General features: G+C 47.3%; 1 protein-coding gene across 2 annotated transcripts in view; it reads left to right on the forward strand.

Annotated features, from left to right (window-relative positions):
- Window positions 1-497: 497 nt before the first annotated feature.
- LOC140726523 (cathepsin O-like) overlaps window positions 498-23,355 on the forward strand; it is a 39,534-nt gene continuing 16,676 nt past the window's right edge. For both annotated transcript variants that reach the window (XM_073043029.1, XM_073043030.1), the window contains exons 1-3: window positions 498-732; window positions 16,372-16,489; window positions 22,610-22,746. In XM_073043029.1, coding sequence (XP_072899130.1) covers window positions 532-732; window positions 16,372-16,489; window positions 22,610-22,746 — 456 coding nt within the window. In that variant the 5' untranslated portion in view covers window positions 498-531. The remainder of the gene's footprint in view (window positions 733-16,371; window positions 16,490-22,609; window positions 22,747-23,355) is intronic.

Below are 23,355 nucleotides of genomic sequence, written 5' to 3' on the forward strand. Positions count from 1 at the left end.
CATGTCCAATCATTAAGCCAACTGGCCTTTTATCTGTACTCTTTTTAAACCAGTGGTGTGGCATTCACTATCTTCCAGTGCACTGGGACCTGCCCAGAGGCCAGTGAATGTGAATCCCCTTCCCCCTGTCAAGGGAGAGGGAAGTCGCTCTTGCACCAATCAGTGCGGAAACCAGCAACTCGCGATTCCGATGTTACAATCTTCCGCATTGCTTTTAAAGTTTTCCAGTTTTCGCAGCTTCCCACTACTCTTTGCGACTTTGTATCCATGTAGTTTGATGTCTTATTTCTTTACTTATCCAATGCTGGCTCTCTCCATCCGTACTGCTCTTGCTTTTAACTGGAATATTCATCAAGCAATGAATCTGGGATGCGGCTTTAACGCTTAGTTGTATACCTCGGGCTCCCCAAGGGGAATGGGTAAAGTGAAAGCGAAAACAGCGGATCAGCTGACAGCCCGGACTTGGAGCCGAATCAGGCGGGGGGGGGGGGGGGGGGGGCCACTGTACTCGGGTTTCTCCCGTCGTGCAGAATGTCTGGGGCGATCCTGCTCCTGTGTCTTTCCGGCGCGCAGCTCCTTCAGCCCGGGCGCTGCAGTGCCCAGCAGCCGGAACTCGAAAGCCGGAACGCCACCGCCGCTCCCGAGAAGCTTTTCCTACAGTTTGTTACCAAGTACGGCCGGAGCTATGCGCTGGGGAGCCCCCGGTTCCTTCAAACATACCGAGTCTTCCAGGTACCGTACGGCGTCGCCCCTGGTTCCTGCACAGCCCACGATCAGACCCGAGTGCGAATTCTGCATGACCGGGGAGCGTTTGACTAAAGGGATGGGGGGAAGGTGGATTACAAATTTCTACTGAGATGTTCCTGATTTAACTGTATTTGTTTTAACATGAGGCTCTCAGTAACGTGCAAAGTTGGCAGCGAAAATTAAACTTTGAAATGTACGTGATTAATGGTTTAGTTTTATAGTGCGGTGTTTATATAATGCAAAAGGGTAGAAACTCTCAAAATGATTTGACTTCAATTTTCATTGCGAGGTCCGCGGAAAAGCCTTTGCAAATCACATGCTCTTATGTTATCCTTTATTCCTTTCCTCAATCAGTTCTTGCAGTGCGCATGCACGGAAATGTCTGCCTGCAAAGCGCAAGACAGTTCAGAAGCCATGGCAACTTGCTGAAAGCGATAGAGAAGCATTTTCACCAGTGGTAAATCTATTCCTCTTTGTCTGGCGAGCCATCTTGGGACTGAAATTTTCAGCAAGAACCCACAACTCTGCTTGACCTGCTGAGTATTTCCAGAATTCTTCTGTTTTTATTTCAGAGTTCCAGCATCTACACTTAGCTTGACTTAATGTTCATAGAGATAGTTGCCACCTTGGGGCCCACAGTGTTTTAAGAACAACTTCTTCCCCTTTGCCGTCGGATTTCACAATGGTCCTTGAACAGTATTTCACTATTCCTCTTCTGCATTTTGTTTTTGTAATTTAGAACAATGTTTATTCCTTACATTGTACTGCTGCTGCAAAATAACAAATTGATAGTGGTATACAAAATTATGAGGGGTATAGATTGGGTGAATGTAAGCAGGCTTTTTTTCCCCTCTGAGGTTGGGTGGTACTGGAGGTCCGGTCATGGGTTAAAAGTGAAAGGTGAAATATTTGGGGGAGCATGAGGGAGAACCTCTGCTCAGAGGGTCATGAGAGTGTGGAATGAGCTGCCAGCAGAAGTGGGAGATGTGAGTTTGATTTCTACATTTAAGAGAAGTCTGGCTGGTTGTATGGATGGGAGGGGTATGGAGGCTGTGGTCCGGGTGCAGGTCAATAGGACCAGGCAGCGTAATAGTTCAGCACGGTCTAGATGGGCCAAAAGGCCTGTTTCTGTGCTGTAGGTTTCCATGATTCTGATGAGTCCAGATTGAACTCCACCTTGGTGTCGAAGGCAAATTTGCTGATCTAGTTTATCATGTTATCATCCTGATCGTTGATATAGGTGACAAGCAACAACGGACGCAGATCCCTGCGGCACACGGTTAGTCACAGGCCTTCAGTCAGAGAGGTAACTATGTACTACCACTCTCTGGCTTCTCCCGTGATGTCTAATCCATTTTACTACCTCATCCTGAATGCCGAACCTTCTTGACCTACTTCCTGAGCGGGACCTCGTTAAAGTCCATGTAGATAATATCCACTGCCTTTCCTTCATTAGCTTTCCTGGTAACTTACTCAAAAAACTCTGTTAGGTTGGTTAGATATGACCTACCACGAGCAGAGCCATGGTGACGATCCCTGTCCATCCAAATACTTATATATTTGTCACTTAGAATATCATCAATAATTTTGGCGGACCAATCGAAGAGAGAGAGAACTTCACACAGGTTGGGGAGAAAAGTTTGAAAAAGGAGCATTTCCGGGGCTTGGCGCATTAGAATAGTGGGCATGACTGTGAGGCCAGTTTTCTGTTCTGGGTGTCAGATGTGGATGTCCGGGAGACTTCCAGCCTCCCTGATGCACCAGGTGCTTTGAGTTGCAGCTCCTTAGAGACCGAGTTAGGGAAATACTGCTGCAGCTCGATGACCTTTGGCTTGTTAGGGAGAGTAAGGAGGGGATACATTGGAGCTACAGGCAGGTAGTCACCCCAGGGCCACAGGAGACAGATAAATGGGTGACTGTCAGGAGAGGGAAAGAGGGGCATCAGGTAGTGGAGAGCACCCCTGTGGCTGCCCCCTTAACAATAAGTACTCCATTTTGAGTGCTGTTGGGGGAGGTCTACTTGGGGGAAGCAACAGTGGTGGTGCCTCTGGCACTGAGTCTGGCTCTGTGGCTCAGAAGGGTAGGAAAAGGAAGAGGAGGACAGCAGTGATAGGGAACTCGATAGGGGGTCAGACAGGTGATTCTGTGGACACAGAAAGGAAAGACGGATGGTAGTTTGCCTCCCAGGTGCCAGGGTTCATGATGTTTCTGAGCGCAACCACCATATCCTGAAATGGGAGGGTGAGCAGCCAGAGATCACGGTACATATTGGTACCAACGACATAGGTAGTAGGAGGGTGGCAGTCCTGAAAGCAGAATACAGGGAATTAGGAAGGAAGCTGAGAAGCAGGAACTCAAAGGTAGTAATCTTGGGATTGCTGCCTGTGCCATGTGACAGTGAGTATAGGAATAGAATAAGGTGGAGGATAAATGTGTGGTTGAAGGATTGGAGCAGGGGACAGGGATTCAGATTTTTGGATCATTGGGACCACTTCTGGGGCAGGTGTGACCTGTACGAAAAGGACAGGTTGTACTTGAATCCGAGGGGGACCAATATCCTGGTGGGGAGGTTTGCTAATTCTGTTTGGGAGGGTTTAAACAAGATTTGCTGGGGGGGTGGGAACCAAAGAAGTGAAGAGGCAGAGGATGGGAAGGCTGGAGCACAAGTTGAGACAGCTTGGAAGGAGTTTGTGAGGAAGGGTAGGCAGATGTTAGAGCAAAGATGCACTCAGGCTGGTGGTTTGAGATGTGCCTGTTTCAATGTAAGGAGTATCATAAACAGGGTGGATGAACTTAGAGCGTGGATCACTACGCGAAACTGTGACGTTATGGCCATTACAGAGACTTGGAGCAGGAATGGTTCCTGAATGTGCCAGGCTTTAGGTGTTTCAAAAAGAACAGAGAGGGAGGCAAAAGAGGTGGGGGCATGGCATTGCTAATTAGGGATAGTGTCACAGCTGCAGAAAAAGAGGAAGACATGGAGGGTTAGTCTACTGAGTCAGTGTGGGTAGAAGTCAGAAACAGGAAAGGGGCAATAATTCTATTGGGTGTTTTTATAGACCCCCCCCCCCAATAGTAATAGGGATATCGAGGAGCAGATAGGGAGGCAGACTCTTGAACAGTGCAATAATAATAGTGTTATTGTGATAGGAGATTTTAATTTTCCTAATATTGATTGGCTTCTCCTTAGCACAAGGGGATTAGATGGGGTGGAGTTTGTTAGGTGTGTTCAGGAAGGTTTTGTGATGCAATATGTAGATAAGCCAACTAGAGAGGCTGTACTTGATCTGATATTGGGAAATGAATCTGGTCAGGTGTCAGATCTCTCAGTGGGGGAGCATTTTGGAGACAATGATTGCAACTCTACCTCCGTTACCATAGCATTGGAGAGGGATAGGAGCAGACAATTCGGGAAAACATTTAATTGGGGTAGGGGGAAAATGTGATGCTATTAGGCAGGAACTTGGGAGCATAAATAGGGATCAGATGTTCTCAGGGAAATGCACGGCAGAAATGTGGCAAATATTCAGGGAACATTTGCATGGAGTTCAGTATGGGTATATTCCATTGAAGCAGAGAAGGGATGGTAGGGTTAAAGAACTATGGTGTACAAAGGATGTAAAAAACCTAGTTAAGAAGAAAAGAAAAGCTTACGAAAGGTACTGTTAGAACTCTAGAAAATTACAAGGTTGCTAGGAACCTTGCAACCTTAAAAATGGAATTTGGAGAGCCAGAAGGGGCCATGAAAAGGCCTTAGCGAGCAGGATTAAGGAAAACCCCAAGGCATTCTGCAAGTATGTGAGAATAGGACCAATCAGGTGCAATCATGGAAACGTGTGCGTGGAGTCGGAGGAAGTAGCTGAGGTACTTAATGAATACTTTGCTTCAGTATTCACCAGGGGAAAAGACCTTGGAATTCTAAGGATGACTTACAACAGACTGAAATGCTTGAGCATGTAAACATTAAGAAAGAGGATGTGCTGGAGCTTTTGAAAAGCATTAAGTTAGATAAGTCACCAGGACCGGATCAGAAGCGAAGGAGAAGATTGCTGAGCCTCTTGTGATGATCTTTGCGTCATCAATAGGGACGGGAGAAGTACCGGACATTGGGGATTGCAAATGTTGTTCCCTTGTTCAAGAAAGAAAATAGGGATAACCCAGGAAACTAGACCAGTGAGTCTGACTGCAGTGGTAGGCAATTTGTTGGAGAAGATCCTGAGAGGCAGGACTTATGAGCATTTGGAGAGACGTAGTCTGATTAGGGATAGTCAGCATGGCTTTGTCAAGGGCAGGTTGTGACTTATGAGCCTGATTTAATTCTTTGAGGATGTAACAAAACACATTGATGAGGGTAGAGCAGTGGATGTAGTTTCTATGGATTTCAGTAAATCATTTGACAATGTTCCCCATGCAAGGCTCCTTCAGAAAGTAAGGAGGCATGGGATCCAAAGAGACCTTACTTTGTGGATCCAAAATTTGCTTGCCCACAGAAGGCAAAGGGTGGTGGTAGATGGTTCATATTCTGACCAGTGGTGTTCCACAGGGATCTGTTCTGGGAACCCTCCTCTTTGTGATTTTTATAAATGACCTGGATGAAGAAATAGAAAGGTGGGTTAGTAAGTTTGCTGATGACACAAAGGTTGGTGGTGTTGTGGATAGTCTGGAGGGTTGTCAGAGGTTACAGTGGGACATTAGTAGGATGCAGATCTGGGCTGAGAAGTAGCAGATGGACTTCAACCCAAATAAGTGCGAAGTGGTTCATTTTGATAGGTCCAATTTGAAGATACAATATAATACAAATGGTAAGACTCTTGGCAGTGTGGAGGATCTGAGAGATCCTGGGGTTCGTGTTGATAGGACACTCAAAGCTACCATGCAGGTTGACGGTGTTGTTAAGAAGGTGTACGATGTGCTAGCATTCTTCAACCATGGGATTGAGTTCAAGAGTCGTGAGGTAATATTACAGCTATGTAAGACCTTGGTCAGACTCCACTTGGAGTACTGTGTTCAGTTCTGGTCACCACACTACAGGAAGGGTGTGGATACTATAGAGAGAGTACAGAGGACATTTACAAGGATGTTGCCTGGATTGGAGGGCATACTTTATGAGAGTAGGTTGAGTGTACTTGGCCTTTACTCTTTGGAGTGATGGAAGATCAGAGGTGACCAGATAGAGGTGTATAAGATGATGAGGGGCATTGATTGTGTGGATAGTCAGAGGCTTTTTACCAGGTCTGAAAAGGCTAACATGAGGGGGCATAGTTTTAAGGTGCTTGGAAGTAGGTACAGAGGGGATGATTTTTTATGCAGAGTGGTGAGTGCATGGAATAGGCTGCTGGTGGTGGAGACGGAAACAATAGGGTCTTTTAAGAGACTCCTGGATGGATACATAGAGCTTAGAAAAACAGAGGGCTATGGGTAAGCCTAGGTAGTTCTAAGGTAAGGACATGTTCGGCTCAGCTTTGTGAGCTGAAAGGCCTGTATTGTGCTGTAGGTTTTCTATGTTTTTAACTGCACTACCGGCGGCTGCAGTGGAAGCGGCTACAATATTTAACAGACTCTTAGATGGGTACGTGGAGCATAGAAAAATAGAGGGCTATGCACTTGGGAAATTCTGGACAGTCTCTAGAGTAGGTTACATGGTTGGCACAACTTTGTGGGCCGAAGGGCCTGTAATGTTCTATAACTTACCCACTACTGACTTCAGGCTTGGCAGCCTATAACTTCCTAGTTTATTCTTAGAGCCTTTCTTAAACAGCGGAACAACATTAGCTATCCTCCAATCTTCTGGCACCTCACCCGGGGCTAAGGACATTTTAAATACCTCTGCTTGGGTCCCTGCATATTTTGTACTGGCTTCCCACAAGGTCCAAGGGAACACCTGTCAGGCCCTGGGGATTTGCCTCAAGGCAGCAAACATCTCCTCTGTAATTGTAATCGGTATAGAGTCTTTGACCTTCCTGCTGCACTGCCTCACATCTGTAGACTCTGTGTCAATCTCCGGGTTAAATACAGACGCAAAAAATACATTTAAGATCTCCCTCCCTATCTCTTCCATTTCTGTTTATAGATGACCACACTGATCTTCATGAGGGCCAATGTGGTTCCCTGCTATCCTTTTGCTCTTAATATATCTAAAGAAGGCCTTGGTACTCTCCTTCACCTTGTCTGCTAGAGGAACATCATTGCCTTTTTTTCTCCCTCTTGATTTCCTTCTGAAGTGATCTCTTGCCCTTTGCAGTTCACCTGCCATTCAAACAGTGCACTGATGAAGCCAGAGCATATCTCTGCACTCCGTCCTGTCTCACCTAGGAAACAATGCCCCCTATGCCAGGATGCTGTTACTCAATTTCAGCTTGGTGTTCAACATGATCATCCCTCAGAGGCTGGTGGGTCCTCGTTGGGACTGAGCACCCCTCTCTGTAACTGAATCTTGGTCTTCCCAGAAAGATCCCAGTTAGTCCAAGTTGGCAGCAACTTATCAAGCTCCCATCACGTTGAGCCCCTGGGCTCTGTGCTCAGCCCATTGCTGTTCATGCTGGTTGGGCAGCATCCGTGGAAACGAGCAGTCAACGTTTTGGGCCAAGACCCTTCATCAGGACTGAAGAGGGAGGGGGCAGGGGCCCTATAAAGAAGATGGGGGAGTGTGGGAAGGAGAAGGCTGGTGGGTGTCAAGTTAAAAACCAGTAAGGGAAAAGATCAAGGGTTGGGGGAGGGGATAGGCAGGAAAGATGAAGAAGGAATGTAAGGGGAAAGCACTATGGGTAGTAGAAGGCGGCAGAACCATGAAGGAGGTGATAGGCAGCTGGAGGAGGAGACAGAGTGAAACTGAGATGGGGGAAGGGAGAGGGAGGGAATTACCAGAAGTTGGAGAATTCAGTGTTCACACCAAGGGGCTGGAGACTACCCAGACGGTATATGAGGTGTTGCTCCTCCAACCTGAGTTTGGCCTCATCATGGCAGTAGAGGAGGCCATGTATGGACATATCCGAATGGGAATGTGAAGCAGAGTTGAAGTGGGTGGTAACTGGGAGATCCTGTCTGTTGTGGCGGACGGAGCGGAGGTGCTCAACGAAGATGTCCCCCAATCTGCGTCGGGTTTCGCCGATGTAGAGGAGGCCGCACTGGGAGCACCGGATGCAATAGATGACCCCAACAGACTCACAAGTGAAGTGTTGCCTCACCTGGAAGGACTGTTTGGGCCCTGAATGGTGGTAAGAGAGGAGATGGAGGGACAGGTGTAGCACTTACTCTTGCAGGGATAAGTGCCAGGTGGGAGATCTGTGGGGAGGGACGTGTGGACCAGGCAGTCGTGGAGGGAGCGATCCCTGCGGAGAGGGGTAGAGAGGGAAAGATGTGCGTAGTGGTGGGGTCCTGTTGAAGGTGGCGAAAGTTTCGGAGGATAATGTGCTGGATCCGGAGGCTGGTGGGGTGGTAGGTGAGGACAAAGGGAACTTACCATCCTACCCCCACCTTGCTTATAGGGCCCCTGCCCCCTCCCTCTTCAGTCCTGACGAAGGGTCTTGGCCGAAAACGTTGACTGCTCGTTTCCACGGATGCTGCCCAACCTGCTGAGTTCCTCCAGCTTGCTGTATGTGTTCCTTTGACCCCAGCATCTGCAGTGTACTTTGTGTTTGCTGTTCATGCTGCTGGCAAGCGACTGCACTGCCAGATTCAGCTCAAATCGCATCAACAATTTCTCTGACGACACTGTAATGGTCTGCCTCATCGGCAACAATGATGAGTCAGCATACAGCAAGGAGGTTGTCAACTGGTGTGAGAGGAACAGTCTGTGTGTCAAAGTGGACAAGACAAAAGAAATGATTGTGTACTTCAGGAAGGCACAGGTCGGCTCCTCTCCATTGCACGTTAATGGCTCTGCTTTGGAGGGAGTAAAGTTCTTAATATAGTTGTCGACAGAGGAATGCATTCAGTGTATGTTGTGTTCTTTTGATTGTAAATGAACAAAATCAGTGCAGACACATAGTGCAGATAATGGATTACCTTCATTCAACGCTTTCAATGATTGTATCTTCCAGATCTTCATTTTCATTGGATAGTTATTGATAACTTCAAATTTTTCGTCGTTCCTAACTTGTTGAAGTAGTGTAATAGTTTAATTTTCACTCCTGGCTGTTTCTAGCATTTCCATGCCTAAACGTTTGAAACTGCAGTGAGCAATGTAGTTCTGAATTGTCTTACTTCTTATTTCTCGCCAACTCTCAGTGCCAAAAATCACTGCTATTTTAACACAAATACACGGAACTGTCGCTACTTAAAAAATGTTCTCTCTAAGCACGTGTAGTGTCTAACGGCCATGTAAGTGCATGCAACTGACGCTAGTTATTGTTCGGCAACAGTTAATTAAGCAACATAATGTCCCAAATAAACGAAGGGAGTCCTAGCTATTTTCTCGATTAGTTTTTGTACTTTAAGAGTTGTCTCAAATAAGCATATGTAGCGGGGTGCTACGCGCAGCGCTGAAATTACGACACGGAGTCGATAAACTGCAGCCACAGAATCAGTTTATTTCAAAAACACAGTCTTGCTTTAAAGCCTGTCTCCCTCACTCGATACTTCGAGAGGCACGTAACTGAAACCCCTTGAGGCTATCTCCCTTTGTCTCTGGCTCTGGCTAATTGTCAGCCAGTTCGAGTGAGCTAGTAATTGGGTCGCCACATAACCCCCCCCCCCCCCCCCCAGAACCAGCGGTACACCCCCCAATGTCCACAGTCTGGGCCGGGCCCTGTTTGAGAGGTCGGCCTCTGCGCCTCGGTGCCGGAAACTCGACCGGTTGCGCCAAGTCCACATGGGCCGGTTTGAGTCGGTCCACCGTGAAAACCTCCTCTCTCCCCCCAATGTCCAGCACGAACGTGGACCCGTCGTTTCTGATCACCGTAAACGGCCCCTCGTAGGGCCGTTGCAGCGGTGGCCGATGCCCGCCCCGGCGTACAAACACAAACTTACAGTTCTGCAGATCTTTGGGTACGCAGGTCGGTATGCTGCGAAGTGGGTATGGGGGCCAGGGCACCGAGTCTCTCGCGTAGTCTGCCCAGGACCGCTGTGGGTTCTTCCTCTCGCCCCCTTGGGGCTGGTATGAACTCCCCGGGAACGACCAGGGGCGCACCGTACACCAATTCGGCCGACGAAGCGTGCAGATCGTCTTTGGGCGCCGTGCGGACGCTGAGTAGGACCCAGGGAAGCTCATCCGCCCAGTTAGCTCCTCGCAGGCGCGCCATGAAAGCCGACTTCAGGTGCCGGTGGAAACGCTCTACCAGTCCGTTCGACTGTGGGTGGTAGGCAGTGGTGTGGTGCAGCTGAGTCCCCAACAAGTTGGCCATCGCTGACCAGAGGCTGGAGGTGAACTGGGCGCCTCTGTCAGAGGTAATGTGGGCCGGTACACCAAAGCGGGACACCCAGGTGGCGATCAGCGCCCGGGCGCAAGATTCGGAGGTGGTGTCGGTGAGCAGGACCGCCTCTGGCCATCTTGTGAACCGGTCCACAATAGTGAGGAGGTGCCGCGCCCCGCGCGACACTGGCAGGGAGCCCACGATATCCACATGAATGTGGTCGAAACGCCGGTGGGTGGGGTGGAACTGCTGCGGCAGGGCTTTGGTGTGTCGCTGCACCTTGGCCGTCTGGCAGTGCATGCACGTTCTGGCCCAGTCACGGACCTGCTTGCAGAGTCCGTGCCAAACGAACCTGCTGGAGACCATCCGGACGGTAGTGCGGATGGAGGGGTGGGCCAAGTTATGAATGGAGTCGAACACACGTCGTCGCCAAGGTGCCGGGACGATGGGACGGGGCTGGCCAGTGGTGACGTCACAGAGTAGGGTCCTCTCACCTGGGCCTACGGGGAGGTCCTGGAGCTGCAAACCGGAGACTGCGGTTCTGTAACACGGGATCTCCTCATCTGCCAGCTGTGCCTCAGCCAGTGCCTCAAAGTCTACCCCTTGGGAAAGGGCGTGAATGTTAGGGCGAGAGAGTGCATCCACCACGACATTGTCCTTACCCGAGACATGCCGGACGTCCGTCGTGTATTCAGAGATGTAGGACAGATGGCGCTGCTGGCGGGACGACCAGGGATCGAACACCTTTGTGAATGTAAAGGTAAGCGGTTTGTGGTCCGTGAACGTGGTGAAGGGCCTACCTTCTAAGAAGTACCTGAAATGCCGGATTGCCAGGTATAACACCAACAGCTCCCGTTCGAAAGCACTGTATTTGAGCTCAGGTGGCCGCAGGTGTTTGCTGAAAAACGCCAGAGGTTGCCAGCGGCCCGCGATGAGCTGCTCCAGTACCCCACCGACTGCCGTGTTAGATGCGTCCACCGTGAGGGCGGTAGGGACGTCCATTCTGGGGTGCACTAGCATCGTGGCATTCGCCAAGGCATCCTTCGTTTGAATGAAAGCGGCGGCGGACACCTCGTCCCAGGTAATGTCCTTGCCCGGATCGGACAGCAAGGCGAACAGGGGGCGCATGATCCGGGCAGCTGAAGGGAGGAAGCGGTGGTAGAAATTGACCATACCTACTAATTCCTGGAGGCCTTTGATCGTGGTGGGTCGGGGGAAATGGCGGACCGCATCTACCTTAGCGGGCAGAGGGGTTGCCCTATCTGTGGTAATCCTGTGACCCAGGAAGTCAATGGTGTCGAGCCCGAACTGGCATTTGGCCAGGTTGATCGTTAGACCGTAGTCACTCAGCCGGGCAAAGAGTTGTCGGAGGTGGGAGATGCTCCTGACGACTGCTGCTGGCTATGAGGATGTCATCCAAATAGATGAATGCGAAGTCCAGGTCGCGTCCCACCGCGTCCATCAACCGCTGGAACGTCTGTGCGGCATTCTTCAGGCCAAACGGGGTGATGAGAGCCGTTTTGGGGACGTCGTCCGGATGCATCGGGATTTGATGGTATCCGCGGATGAGGTCTACCTTGGAGAAGATCCGCGTGCCGTGCAGGTTTGCTGCAAAGTCCTGAATGTGCGGCACAGGGTAGCGGTCTGGTGTTGTAGCCTCGTTCAGCCTGCGGTAGTCACCGCATGGTCTCCAGCTCCCTGTCGCCTTGGGCACCATGTGCAGGGGAGAGGCCCATGGGCTGTCGGACTGCCGAATGATCCCCAATTCCTCCATCCGCTTGAACTCCTCCTTCGCCAGTCGGAGCTTGTCCGGGGGAAGCCGCCGAGCGCGGGCATGGAGGGGTGGTCCCTGGGTCAGGATGTGGTGCTGTACGCCATGTCGGGGCATGGCTGCCGTGAACTGTGGTGCCAGAACCGATGGGAAATCTGCCAGGACTCTGGTGAAGTCGTTGCCGGACAGCGTGATGGAGCCGAGGTGAGGGGCTGGCAACCGGGCTGCACCCAGGGGGAATGTCTGAAAGGTCTCGGCGTGAACCAGTCTCTTCCTGGGCAGGTCGACCAGTAGGCTGTGAGCCCGCAAGAAATCCGCACCCAGAAGCGGTTGGGCTACGGCGGCCAGTGTGAAGTCCCACGTAAACTTGCAGGAGTCGAACCGTAGCTGCACCGGACGGGTGCCATAAGTCCTTATAGTGCTGCCGTTCGCGGCCCGTGGGGGGGACCCGGCGCCCTGCTGCGGGTGTCGTAACTCGTCGGAGGGAAGACGCTGATCTCGGTACCGGTGTCGACCAAAAACCGGCGTCCCGACTGTTTGTCCCAGACATACAGGAGGCTATCCCGATGGCCAGCCGTCGTAGCCATCAGCGACGGCTGGCCCTGGCGTTTCCCGGGAACTGGCAGGGCGGGCGACAACGGCGGGCTTCTGCGCCCCACCGCTGGTGGTAGAAACACCATTGCTCGTTGGGCTCCGCACCCCGGCCTCTGGGGTTGGCGAGCACTGCGGCCGGGCCTGGACTGGTTTGCTGCTGGGAGCGTGGCTGGGTGATCTGTGCGACGGACGCCCCACTCTCCTTCTTGGCGTTCCACAGCAAGTCCACCCGGGCTGCCAACTTCCGGGGGTCGCTGAAATCCACGTCGGACAGCAGCAGGCGTATGTCCTCGGGCAGCTGCTCCAGGAATGCCTGCTCAAACATGAGGCAGGGTGTGTGTCCGTCGGCCAGAGACAACATCTCATTCATTAAAGCTGATGGAGGCCTGTCTCCCAAGCCATCCAGGTGCAGTAAACGGGCAGCTCGCTCGCGGCGGGAGAGCCCGAAAGTCGCTATGAGCAGGGCTTTGAATTCCGTGTACTTGCCGTCCGCCGGGGGAGACTGTACGAACTCCGCGACCTGGGCCGCTGTGTCCTGGTCGAGGGAGCTCACCACGTAGTAGTAACGGGTGTCCTCTGAGGTTATTTGCCGAACATGGAATTGGGCTTCTGCTTGCTGAAACCATAGGTGAGGTTGTAGCGTCCAGAAGCTTGGCAGCTTCAAGGAAACCGCGTTAATAAACGCAGCGTCTGCCATCTCCGGTCCAAAAAAACGTTTGGACCGTCAGGGTCACCAATTGTAGCAGGGTGCTACACGCAGCGCTGAAATTACGACACGGAGTCGATAAACTGCAGCCACAGAATCAGTTTATTTCAAAAACACAGTCTTGCTTTAAAGCCTGTCTCCCCCACTCGATACTTCAAGAGGCACGTAACTGAAACCCCTTGAGGCTATCTCCCTTTGTCTCTGGCTCTGGCTAATTGTCAGCCAGTTCGAGTGAGCTAGTAATTGGGTTGCCACACATATGCAATTAACTGATGGCCAATTAAACAGAACCCAATGTATATACCTAGTAAAATTCTTGATTAAACCAATCATTTGTCGCTTAATTTATGTAACTCTCTCCTACTGAAGCATGCTACATTGTCTACATTTTAGTGTGTAATGCTTGAAGTGCTACGTGTAGAATTTTGAGTTCATTCATATTCCTTGTATGTGAGATTAAAATTAGTATAAATAAGTTTTGGAAATATACAACTCTCAAACCTGATGATGAAAATGAATCAAGAAATGGGTCGCTGGAGGTACCCTGCATCATTTTGCAGGGAAGAAATTGAAGTTTTCGAGCAAGATCCTGCATTAGGACTGTGAGGGTAGTGAGTGGGGGCGAGGGGGAGGTTGGGGGTTGACTTCAAACGTTAGCGATCCTTGCCATCCACAGATGCTGCTTAGCCTACTGAATTCTTCCAGTGGCTTGTTCATTGCTCCGTATCCCAGTGCCTGCAGTCTCATATGTGTCTGTCTGTGGAAGGAAATGAGCACGTGTCCGAATTCCAAATTCAGACACTTCATCTGGAAGAGTGAATTTGGATGTGAATATTTTAGTGCTTCACAGCTGTTGAAAAGCATCTGAGGACTATATAAAAATCAGAAGTATTAAATTTAAATTATTATTTTAATACCTGCCTTGTCAAGTCTTGCCGGTTAGAATTAAAACATGATCATTTTGGTATTGAAGCAAAATATTTTAACCCATGCCTTTTCTGAAACAAAAAGGCCCTTTATTTGAGAGTCATCTTCCACTTTTGCAAGATCACTGCTTTCCTATCCTTGATCCAGGCTGTTCTTTCTGATGTGATCTTTTGCTGGGAGGCTAGCCTTCAGCAAGTTGGCATAGATCAGTGCAATGCGGTGAAACACAGGACCTCTCTGTGTGATTGGCTGGCCATGTGCAGAGAGAGGCTTTGACAGCTGTTGAGACCCCTCTCTTTGACTCATTGGATGGCAAAGATGACGTTGAGATTCAATGTTTCTGAATACCTTTCAATTCACAAATGTTCAAAAATATTTGAGAACTATTTAAAAATAATATGAATTATAACAGTTATATCAATGCCTAAGAAGAATAATGTGAGCTGCCTTAATGACTATCACCCAGTAGCACTCACATCGACAGTGATGAAATGCTTTGTGTGGTTGGTCATAACTAGAATGAACTGCCTCGGCAAGGACCTGGACCCATTTCAATTTGCCTGTTGTCACATTAGGTCAACAGCAAATGCAATCTCAATGACTCTTCAGATGACTTTACACCACCTGGACAACACAAACACCTAAGTCAGGATGCTGTTCATCACCTATAGCTCAGCATTTATTACCATCATTCCCACAATCCTGATTGAGAAGTTGCAGAACCTGGGCCTCTGTACCTCTCTGCAATTGGATCCTCAACTTCCTAACCAGAAGACCATAGTCTGTGCGGATTGGTGATAACATATCCTCCTCGCTGACGATCAACACTGGCGCACCTCAGGGGTGTGTGCTTAGGCCACTGCTCTCCTCTCTATATACACTTGACTGTGTGGCTAGGCATAGCTCAAATACCACCTATAAATTTGCTGATGATACAACCATTGTTGGTAGAATCTCAGGTGGTGATGAGAGGGCATACAGGAGTGAGATTTGCCAATTAGTGGAGTGGTGCCGCAGCAACAATGGCACTCAATGTCAGTAAGACAAAAGAGCTGATTGTGGACTTCTGGAAAGGTAAGACGAAGGAACACGTACCAATCCATACAGAGGGATCAGAAGTGGAGAGAGTGAGCAGCTTCAAGTTCCTGGCTGTCAAAATCTCAGAGGATCTAACCTGGTCCCAACATATCAATGTAGTTATAAAGAAGGCAAGACAGCGGCTATACTTTATTAGGAATTTGAAGAGATTTGACATGTCAACAAATACACTGAAAAAACTTCTAGTTGTACCATGGAGAGCATTCTGACAGGCTGCATCACTGTCTGGTATGGAGGAGCTACTACACAGGACTGAAAGAAGCTGCAGAGGGTTGTAAATTCAGTCAGCTCTATCTTGGGTACTACGCTACAAAGTACTCAGGACATCTTCAAGGAGCAGTGTCTCAGAAAGGCAGTTTCCATTATTAAGGACCTCCAGCACCCAGGGCATGTCCTTTTCTCACTGTTACCATCGGGTAGAAGATACAGAGCCTGAAGGCACACACTCAGCGATTCAGGAACAGCTTCTTCCCTGTTGCCTAAATGGACATTGAACCCTTGGACACTACCTCACTTTTATTTTGTGTTTTTTTTCTTCTATATTATGTATTGCATTGTGCTACTGCTGCTAAGTTAATAAATTTCTTGTTAAATGCTGGTGATAATAGACCTGATTCTCATTCTGAATATCAAAAGAATTATTAAAACTTAAATGATTACTTAAATATTACTAACCAAAGCTTAAACACAATCAAATAACAAGCAAATTAAAATTTTAAAAACCTGCTTGCCATTCATGCAGCAGCATTTTTTTCCAATTGCTTTTGATAAGACTCCTTGAGGGAGATTTCCGTCTCTAGAGCGGAGAAATTCAACCAGCCCCGTTGTGCTCCAGCTTTGGAATTCCATGGAGCATGGGGTCAGGGTTAAGTCTAACCGAAGTGCAGGCACCAATACAGAAGTTCCACATTATAGAATTAGCACAGGGGTTCCCAACCTTTTCTATGCCATGGACCCCTGCCATTAACCGAGGGGTTGATGGACCTCGGGCTGGGAACCCCTGCATTAGCGTGTCCTTCATCTTGCCACATGTCCTATGGTTAATTAAAAGACTAAAGTACATATTGCAGTTATCACTAGTTTAGCCTGACTATAAAATAACAATACAATATAATTTATTAATAAATGGTTAAAACTGTTTAAATATGACACGTGACTTCAATGATTTTTTTTTTCAGGAGAACATTCAGAGACATTACAGCATGAACCTTATTTCTTCAAACTTGTCGAGTGGAAGCAATTCTGCTATCTATGGAATTAACCAGTTTTCTGATATATCACCTGAAGTGTTCAGAGGTGAGGTTACATCTTAATATTAAATATTATTAAGGCTTGGACTTACTATATTTGGTGTAGTTGAAGTTAATTATGCCATTAACATGTTAAGCTTTAACAAACTGAAAATTTATAATATGCTGGATAATGATGAAAAAAATGAAAAATGAGCATCGGTTAAAGTATGAACATAAGAGAGTAGTCCTGTTTCATTGTTCTAGTAGTCTTCCACATCAATAGTTACAGTAACGTATTAAATTTTCTCCCTTATTGTCCTCGACTGAAATTTGACATTTTAAAAAATTGCATACCACCTCTGCAGTGAACAGATCATTTGGGCTAATTTGTTCTGTTATTGGACTACGAAGAAAATTTGCATTTTTATTTTCTATTCTGTTTCACAAGGAGATCTAAGGAGATATCTATCTGCTATCCATCACAATTGTTTGAACCACAGCCATATCTGAATAAAAGTCTCAGAGACAGAATCAGGTTTAAGATCACTGGCATATGCCTTGCAAAAGTATTCAGCCCCCCACAACTTCTTTCACATTTTACTGTCTCATTTTCTGAATTTAAAATACACTGAAGTAGGATTTTTTGAGCTGATCTACAAAACATTGTGCATCATGTCAAATCTAAGGAAAAATTGCAAAACCTGTCAACAATTTAAAAATCAAAATTGTGAGGCTGTAGAAGTATTCATCCCCTTTGTAATTACAATGCTAACTTTCCACAGTGCAATACTGTATATTACCTTACCAGCTCACCCAATTTGTTGATGTAGAAAATTGGAGGATCACCTATTTTCAATGAGTTCATAAGAAATTCTCTCTGTAAGGTCCAATGGTATTATCAACAGACCAAACTAAAAAGAAGACAAAAGAGCATTCAAGGCAAGACAGGGAAATGAGAATAGAGAGGCACAACTCTGGGGGAGGGTACAAAACCATCACAAAGGCACCGAACATACCTTAGAGCTCAGTGTGGTCCATCGTAAAAAAGTAGAAGGAAATATGAAACCACAGCCACACTGCCCAGGTCCTGCCACCCCTCTAAACTTAGTTGCCAGAGAAGAATGGCACTGTGACGCTGGCAGTCACTCTGAGTGAGCGGCAGGTGTCAGTGCCTGCAGCTGGAGCTGAAGCTCATGGCTCCACAATCTCTAAGGCCTTGCACAAAATGGGTATGTACGGAAGAGTGGCAAGAAGGAAGCCCTGGGCCAAAACCCTTCAGCAGGGCACTATAACAGTAATACTCATCTATGTGAACAGAGGGTTGGGGGGAATGAATACTTGTACAAGACACTATGTTGTTTGTAGCAGCAAGACATTGCAATTGTTCGTTCATTTGTTATCTGCCATGTCATACGGACTATGATGGTCTTTCTGTGACCATGATTGTTCTTGGCAAATTTTTCTACAGAAGTGGTTTGCCATTACCTTCTTCTGGACAGTGTCTTTACAAGACAGGTGACCCCAGTCATTATAAATACTCTTCAGAGATTGTCTGCCTGGCATCAGTGGTCACATAACCAGGAATTTGTGATATGCAGCAGCTGCTCATACGACCATCTACCATCTGCTCCCATGGCCTCACATGACCCTGATCGGGGGACTAAGCAGGTGCTACACCTTGCCCAAGGATGACCTGCAGGCTAGCGGAGGGAAGGAGTGCCTTACACATCCTTTAGTAGAGACATATCTCCACCCCACCACCCTAAATTGCAATACATAATGAAAGTATATTTAAAAACTTAGATAAGTAGTGTAAAAGAAAGCAAAAAAATTGAGCTATAGGCACAGAATGCTAGAGGAACTTAGCAGGGCAGGCAGCATACCAAGTCTCCTTGAACTCCTAATGAAATATCACTGCTGTCATGCCGCCTTTGTAATTGCGTCAGTATGTTGGGCCTCAGAAAGATCTTCAGAGATGTTGACACCCAGGAGCTTGAAACTGCTCACCATTACCACTGCTGATCCCTCAATGAGGACTGGTGTGTATTCCTTTAACTTCCCCTTCCTGAAGACCACAATCAATTCCTTGGCCTTGCTGATGTTGAGTGTGAGATTGACGTTGCAACACCACTTAACCAGCTGCTCTGTAAGCCTTTCATCGCCACAAAGAAATTCTGCCAACAATAGCTGTGTCATTGGCAAATTTATAGATGGTATTTGAGTTGTGTTTGGCTGCATAGTCCTGGATAGAGTGAGTAGAGCAGTGGGCTAAGCTTGCATCCTTGAGGTGTGCCAGAGTTGACTGTCAGCGAAGAGATGTTATTTCTGATCAACACTGACTGTGGTCTCCCATTGAGGATGTCAAGGATCCATTTGCAGAACAAGGTACAGAGGCCCAGGTTTTAGAGCTTGTTGATTAGAACTGAGGTTATGGTTGTGTTGAACACTGAGCTGAAATGAATAAACAGCAGCCTGGCGTAGGCATTGTTACTGTCCAAATGATCCAAGGCCGAGTGGAGAGCCAGTGAGATTGCATCCGCTGTATGTTATGGCGATAGGCAAACTGCAGTGGATCCAGGTCCTTGCTTAACCAGGAATTCATTCTAGCCATGACCAACCTCTCAAAGCACTTCATCACAGTAGTTGCGAGTGCAGCTGGGCGATAGTCATTGAGGCAGCTCACCCTGCTCTTCTTGAGTACTAGTTTAATCGTCGTCCTTTTGCAATCTGTGCAGTAGTGACAGATTGAAGATGTATTTGAATACTCTTGCCAGTTGGTTGACACAGGTTTTCAGAGCCCTACCAGGTACACCAACAGGGTCTGGTGCCTTGCGAGGGTTCATCCCCTTGAAAGATGTTGTGATGTCATCCTCCGAGAAAGAGATCACAGGATCACCAAATGCTGCAGGGATTTGCACAGGTGTAGTTTTCGAGCGTGTATAAAAGGCACTAAGCTCATCTGAGAGTGAAGCATCACAGCCACTCGTGATCAAGAACAAGGGAAAATCTGCAGATGCAGGAAATTAAAGAAATACACACATATTGCTGGAGGAACTCAGCAGGCCAGGCAGCGTCTATGGAAAAAAGTGAACAGACAATGTCTTGGTCTGAAATGTCAGCTGTTTCCTCTTTCCCTTAGATGCTACCTGGCCTGCTGAGCAGTGTTTTCTCTAAATTGTAATGAACAGTGTGCACAAAAATCTTGTGCTGTGCAATATTTTGCCCAGTGACAACAACGTGGATGCACGGAATTTTATATAGAGGTATTTATTTCAACAGCTAGCAAAATACTGTCAATAAGAACTTTGATCTCCTCTGGGTTTGATCATTTTCACTCTCGTTCATCTGCACTCTCAAAAGATACTTAGCAGGCCATTAGAGGGTAATGAAGGATTTTCTCACTGGAGCTTTTGCACACCATCTAGATATGATTTGCTTGCTAAATGACACTTTTAAAGTCAAGTTTCTAATTATCGCTCCATTTCTTCCCACTCGCAAGTTCTCCAGCTATCTTTGCATCGCAGCAATACATGCAGGTATCACCAGTTTCTGTATTGTACATAAATATTTCTCGTAACTGCACGTTCCTGACCTCATGAGCTTTTGGTGTAGCAGTTCAATAAAAACAGTATATATAAGCCAATTCTAAAATCTGCAAGCAAAGTGTCGCAAACTCCACGTTGCCAAAGCCATCTGCATCAGAAACTGGAAAAGGAAATGTGACTGTGTACGATTGTGAAATAAACTTAACAGGTCATCGAGGTAGAGGGTGATGACCTTTTGTGCACAGTTTAAATTCCTTTGTGTGCTAGTAGCAAAAGGTGTGTGGGTGTGCACAGCTTAGAGGGAACATTGATAATGAGCTCCTCCAGCATTTTGTGTTCAGCATTCATGAGTGTTAGGTTTTGGCTTGTAGGAAGTAATGACCTGCAAACCCTGCCAGAGCTGAATTGCATCTGACTCCATCCCTAACTTTAATTAGAATGGGTAATCACTCTTAAAATAGCCTTTCATAGGTTGTAGCTGGACTTTTTGTATAGCTCTATATCACCAGTCTTGAATGTTGCAGATCGTGCCTTCAGCAGACGATGAATCTTCTGGTACATCCACGGCTTTTGGTTTGGGTATGTTCTCGAAGGCACACACCCATCCACGCAGCTCTTGATAAAGTTGGTGACAACTGTGACGTTTTCATTCAGATTCAAAGATGAATCCCTGAATAATGTGCAGTCTACTGACTCAAAGCAGTCCTGTAAGCACTTCTCTGCCTCCTTTGACCATTCCCTTCTTGGTACTCAACACTGGTGCTGCCGCCTTTAGACTCTGCCTGTACTCAGGGCTAGAAGTGATTGGACTTTCCAAAGTGTGGTTGTGGGATGTCATGGTAAGCTTTCTTAATGGTGGTATAACAGTAGTCAAGTACATTCCTCTGGTTCCGCAGGTGATATGTTGGTGTCAGTTGTTCAGAGGTCTTTTTCAAGCTAGCCTGGTTGAAATCCCCCACGATGATAGGGAAGGCATCAGTCTGCATTGTTTTGGGGCTGCTGATCAGTGCTCAGCTTCTCCAGTGCTTGCCTGAAGTTGGCCAGAGATGAAATGTTACCACTACCAGGATGATGGCAGACAACTTCCTCGACGGATAGAATGGTCAGCACTTGATTGCTAGATGTTCCAGGTCGGGTGAGTATGATTGAGACAGAACTGCCATATCTGTGCACCATGATGAGTTAACCATGAAGCATACTCCATCACCTCTACGTATAAAAGACTCAGTTGCCCTGTCTTAGATAGCGAAACTCTCGGGCTGCAGCTCTGCATCCAAAATGGCTGGGGATAGCCATGTTTTCTTGAAGTAAGGTACACAGCAGTCCCTGATGTCCCTTGGACCGCAGTCGTGCTCCAAAGTCTTCAGTTTTATTTTTCAGACAGTGTACATTTGTCTGCAGGATAGTCGGGAGTGGGAGGGTCCAAGGGCTTTGCTTTATAAGCGTTCCTGCAGACCAGCACGCCTTCCACGCTTTTTCTTTAAGGTGAATCGCACTCGCGAGCTGAGTCTGCCATCTGGAGCCCACTGATTTTGAAGATCAATGGATTTGTTAAAAATGCCTTACATCATTTGCTTCCTGAAGCACCCATGGTCTGTGACTGTGGATTTCAGCTGTAGCAGTCCCAAACAGAAATATATGATGATTCCTGGTGGAGCTGCACACAATCAGTCACTCCTTAACGGCGCCATCATTGCTTGACAATGAATATCTGAAACCATCTGCAAGAATGCTATATGTGTGGATGGTTTGGTAGTGCTTTTAAATAATGTTTATTTGACTTATCACACACAATAGCCATATATTTAAAGACCAGGAACTGTCTCTGAAATAAGTTTTGCCTTTTGTCCCCTGTGTGCATTCAGTCTTGTAGTCAATAATGCACACTAATTGCCTTATTTATGGGTGACTTGTTTCTACACAGTATATGGGCCGGGCTGTTGAAAAGTGATTATACGTGAATGGTTAATGTGTTCATACCATGCTCCTCTCTGTGGATCGATTCTGGTGTTGAGCTATTACATATTTAAATCTGTCAATTCACATAAATACTCTATATAGCTATAGGGTAGCGGGGTCGGGATACGTCTCTAGGAGGTGCAAAGCGCTCCTACCCTCCACTAGCCTGCAGGTCAGCCTTGGGCAAGTTGTAGTGCCTGCTTAGACCCCCCCCCCCCCCCCCCAACCAATCAGGGTCATGTTAAGCCATGGGAACTGGTGGTGGATGGTCGTACAAGCAGCCAGTGCATTTCACAGGTCCTGGTTATACAACCACTGATGCCAGGCAAACAATCTCTGAAGAGTATTGATAATAGCTTGGTCACCTGTCTTGTAAAGACACTGCCCAGAAGAAGGCAATGGCAAACCATTTCTGTGGAAAGATTTGCCAAGAAAATCATGGTCATGGTAAGACCTTGGTTGCTCCGTCATATGACACAGCACATAACGAATGAACGGCATAGCAATGCACAATTAGTTGTATAAAATGGCTATTTGAACAAGTTTGCTTTCTGGAAATACTTCTGTTAAGCTACTTTAGAACTTTAATATGGACTACTGTATGGTTTTGAAATTTCACATTTACAAGAAGCTAATATCAGGCGGGAAGGAAATAAGTTCTTTGACAATTAAATCTGCAGCAAAATATTTGGGTTCGAAACCAATGCCGCTTCCAAAATTCATATCATTACTAAAGGACAGCAAGAAACCAGCATTACCTTCAAAGTTCGACTGGCGGGACAAGAACGTTGTTAACTCTGTGCGGAATCAAGGATCAGTAAGTTTCTCTTCACCTTTAAGTCTGTGGCACCGTATTCAGGTTTATACACTCATGACTGCGTGGCCAGACTCTGATCAAACTCCAACAACGAGTTTTCAGCTGACTCCACGGTAGAGGGCCAAATCTCAAATAGTGCTGAGTTGGAGTGCAGGAAGGAGATAGAAGGCTTAGTGGCATGGTATCCTGCAACAACTTTTCCCTCGGTGTCAGTAAAACAAAAGAGTTGGCTCTTGATGTCAGGAAAGTAGGTGGGGTGGTGCACACATTCCTGTTTATATGAGTGGTGATGAAGTGAGAGGAGTTAAAGCTTCAAGTTCCTAGAAGTGAACACCACCCATAGCCTGACTTGGTCTATCATCTCGATGCCATGGCTAAGAAAGCACACTGGGACCTCTATTTTATCAGGAGGCTATAGAAAAATAGGCAAGTCCTCTTTGACCCACACCAGTGTTTATTGATGCACCACTGAAAGCGTCCTGTCTGGATGCATCACAGCGGTGCCCAAGAGAACAGGAAACTGCAGAGAGTTGGGGCACATTGTGGAAATGAATCTCCTCTGTGTGGACTCTGTCTACCTTGGTAAAGCAGCCAACATAAAGACCCCAC

The sequence above is a fragment of the Hemitrygon akajei genome, chromosome 4 (genome assembly GCF_048418815.1).
Source record: "Hemitrygon akajei chromosome 4, sHemAka1.3, whole genome shotgun sequence".
NCBI lineage: Eukaryota > Metazoa > Chordata > Chondrichthyes > Myliobatiformes > Dasyatidae > Hemitrygon > Hemitrygon akajei.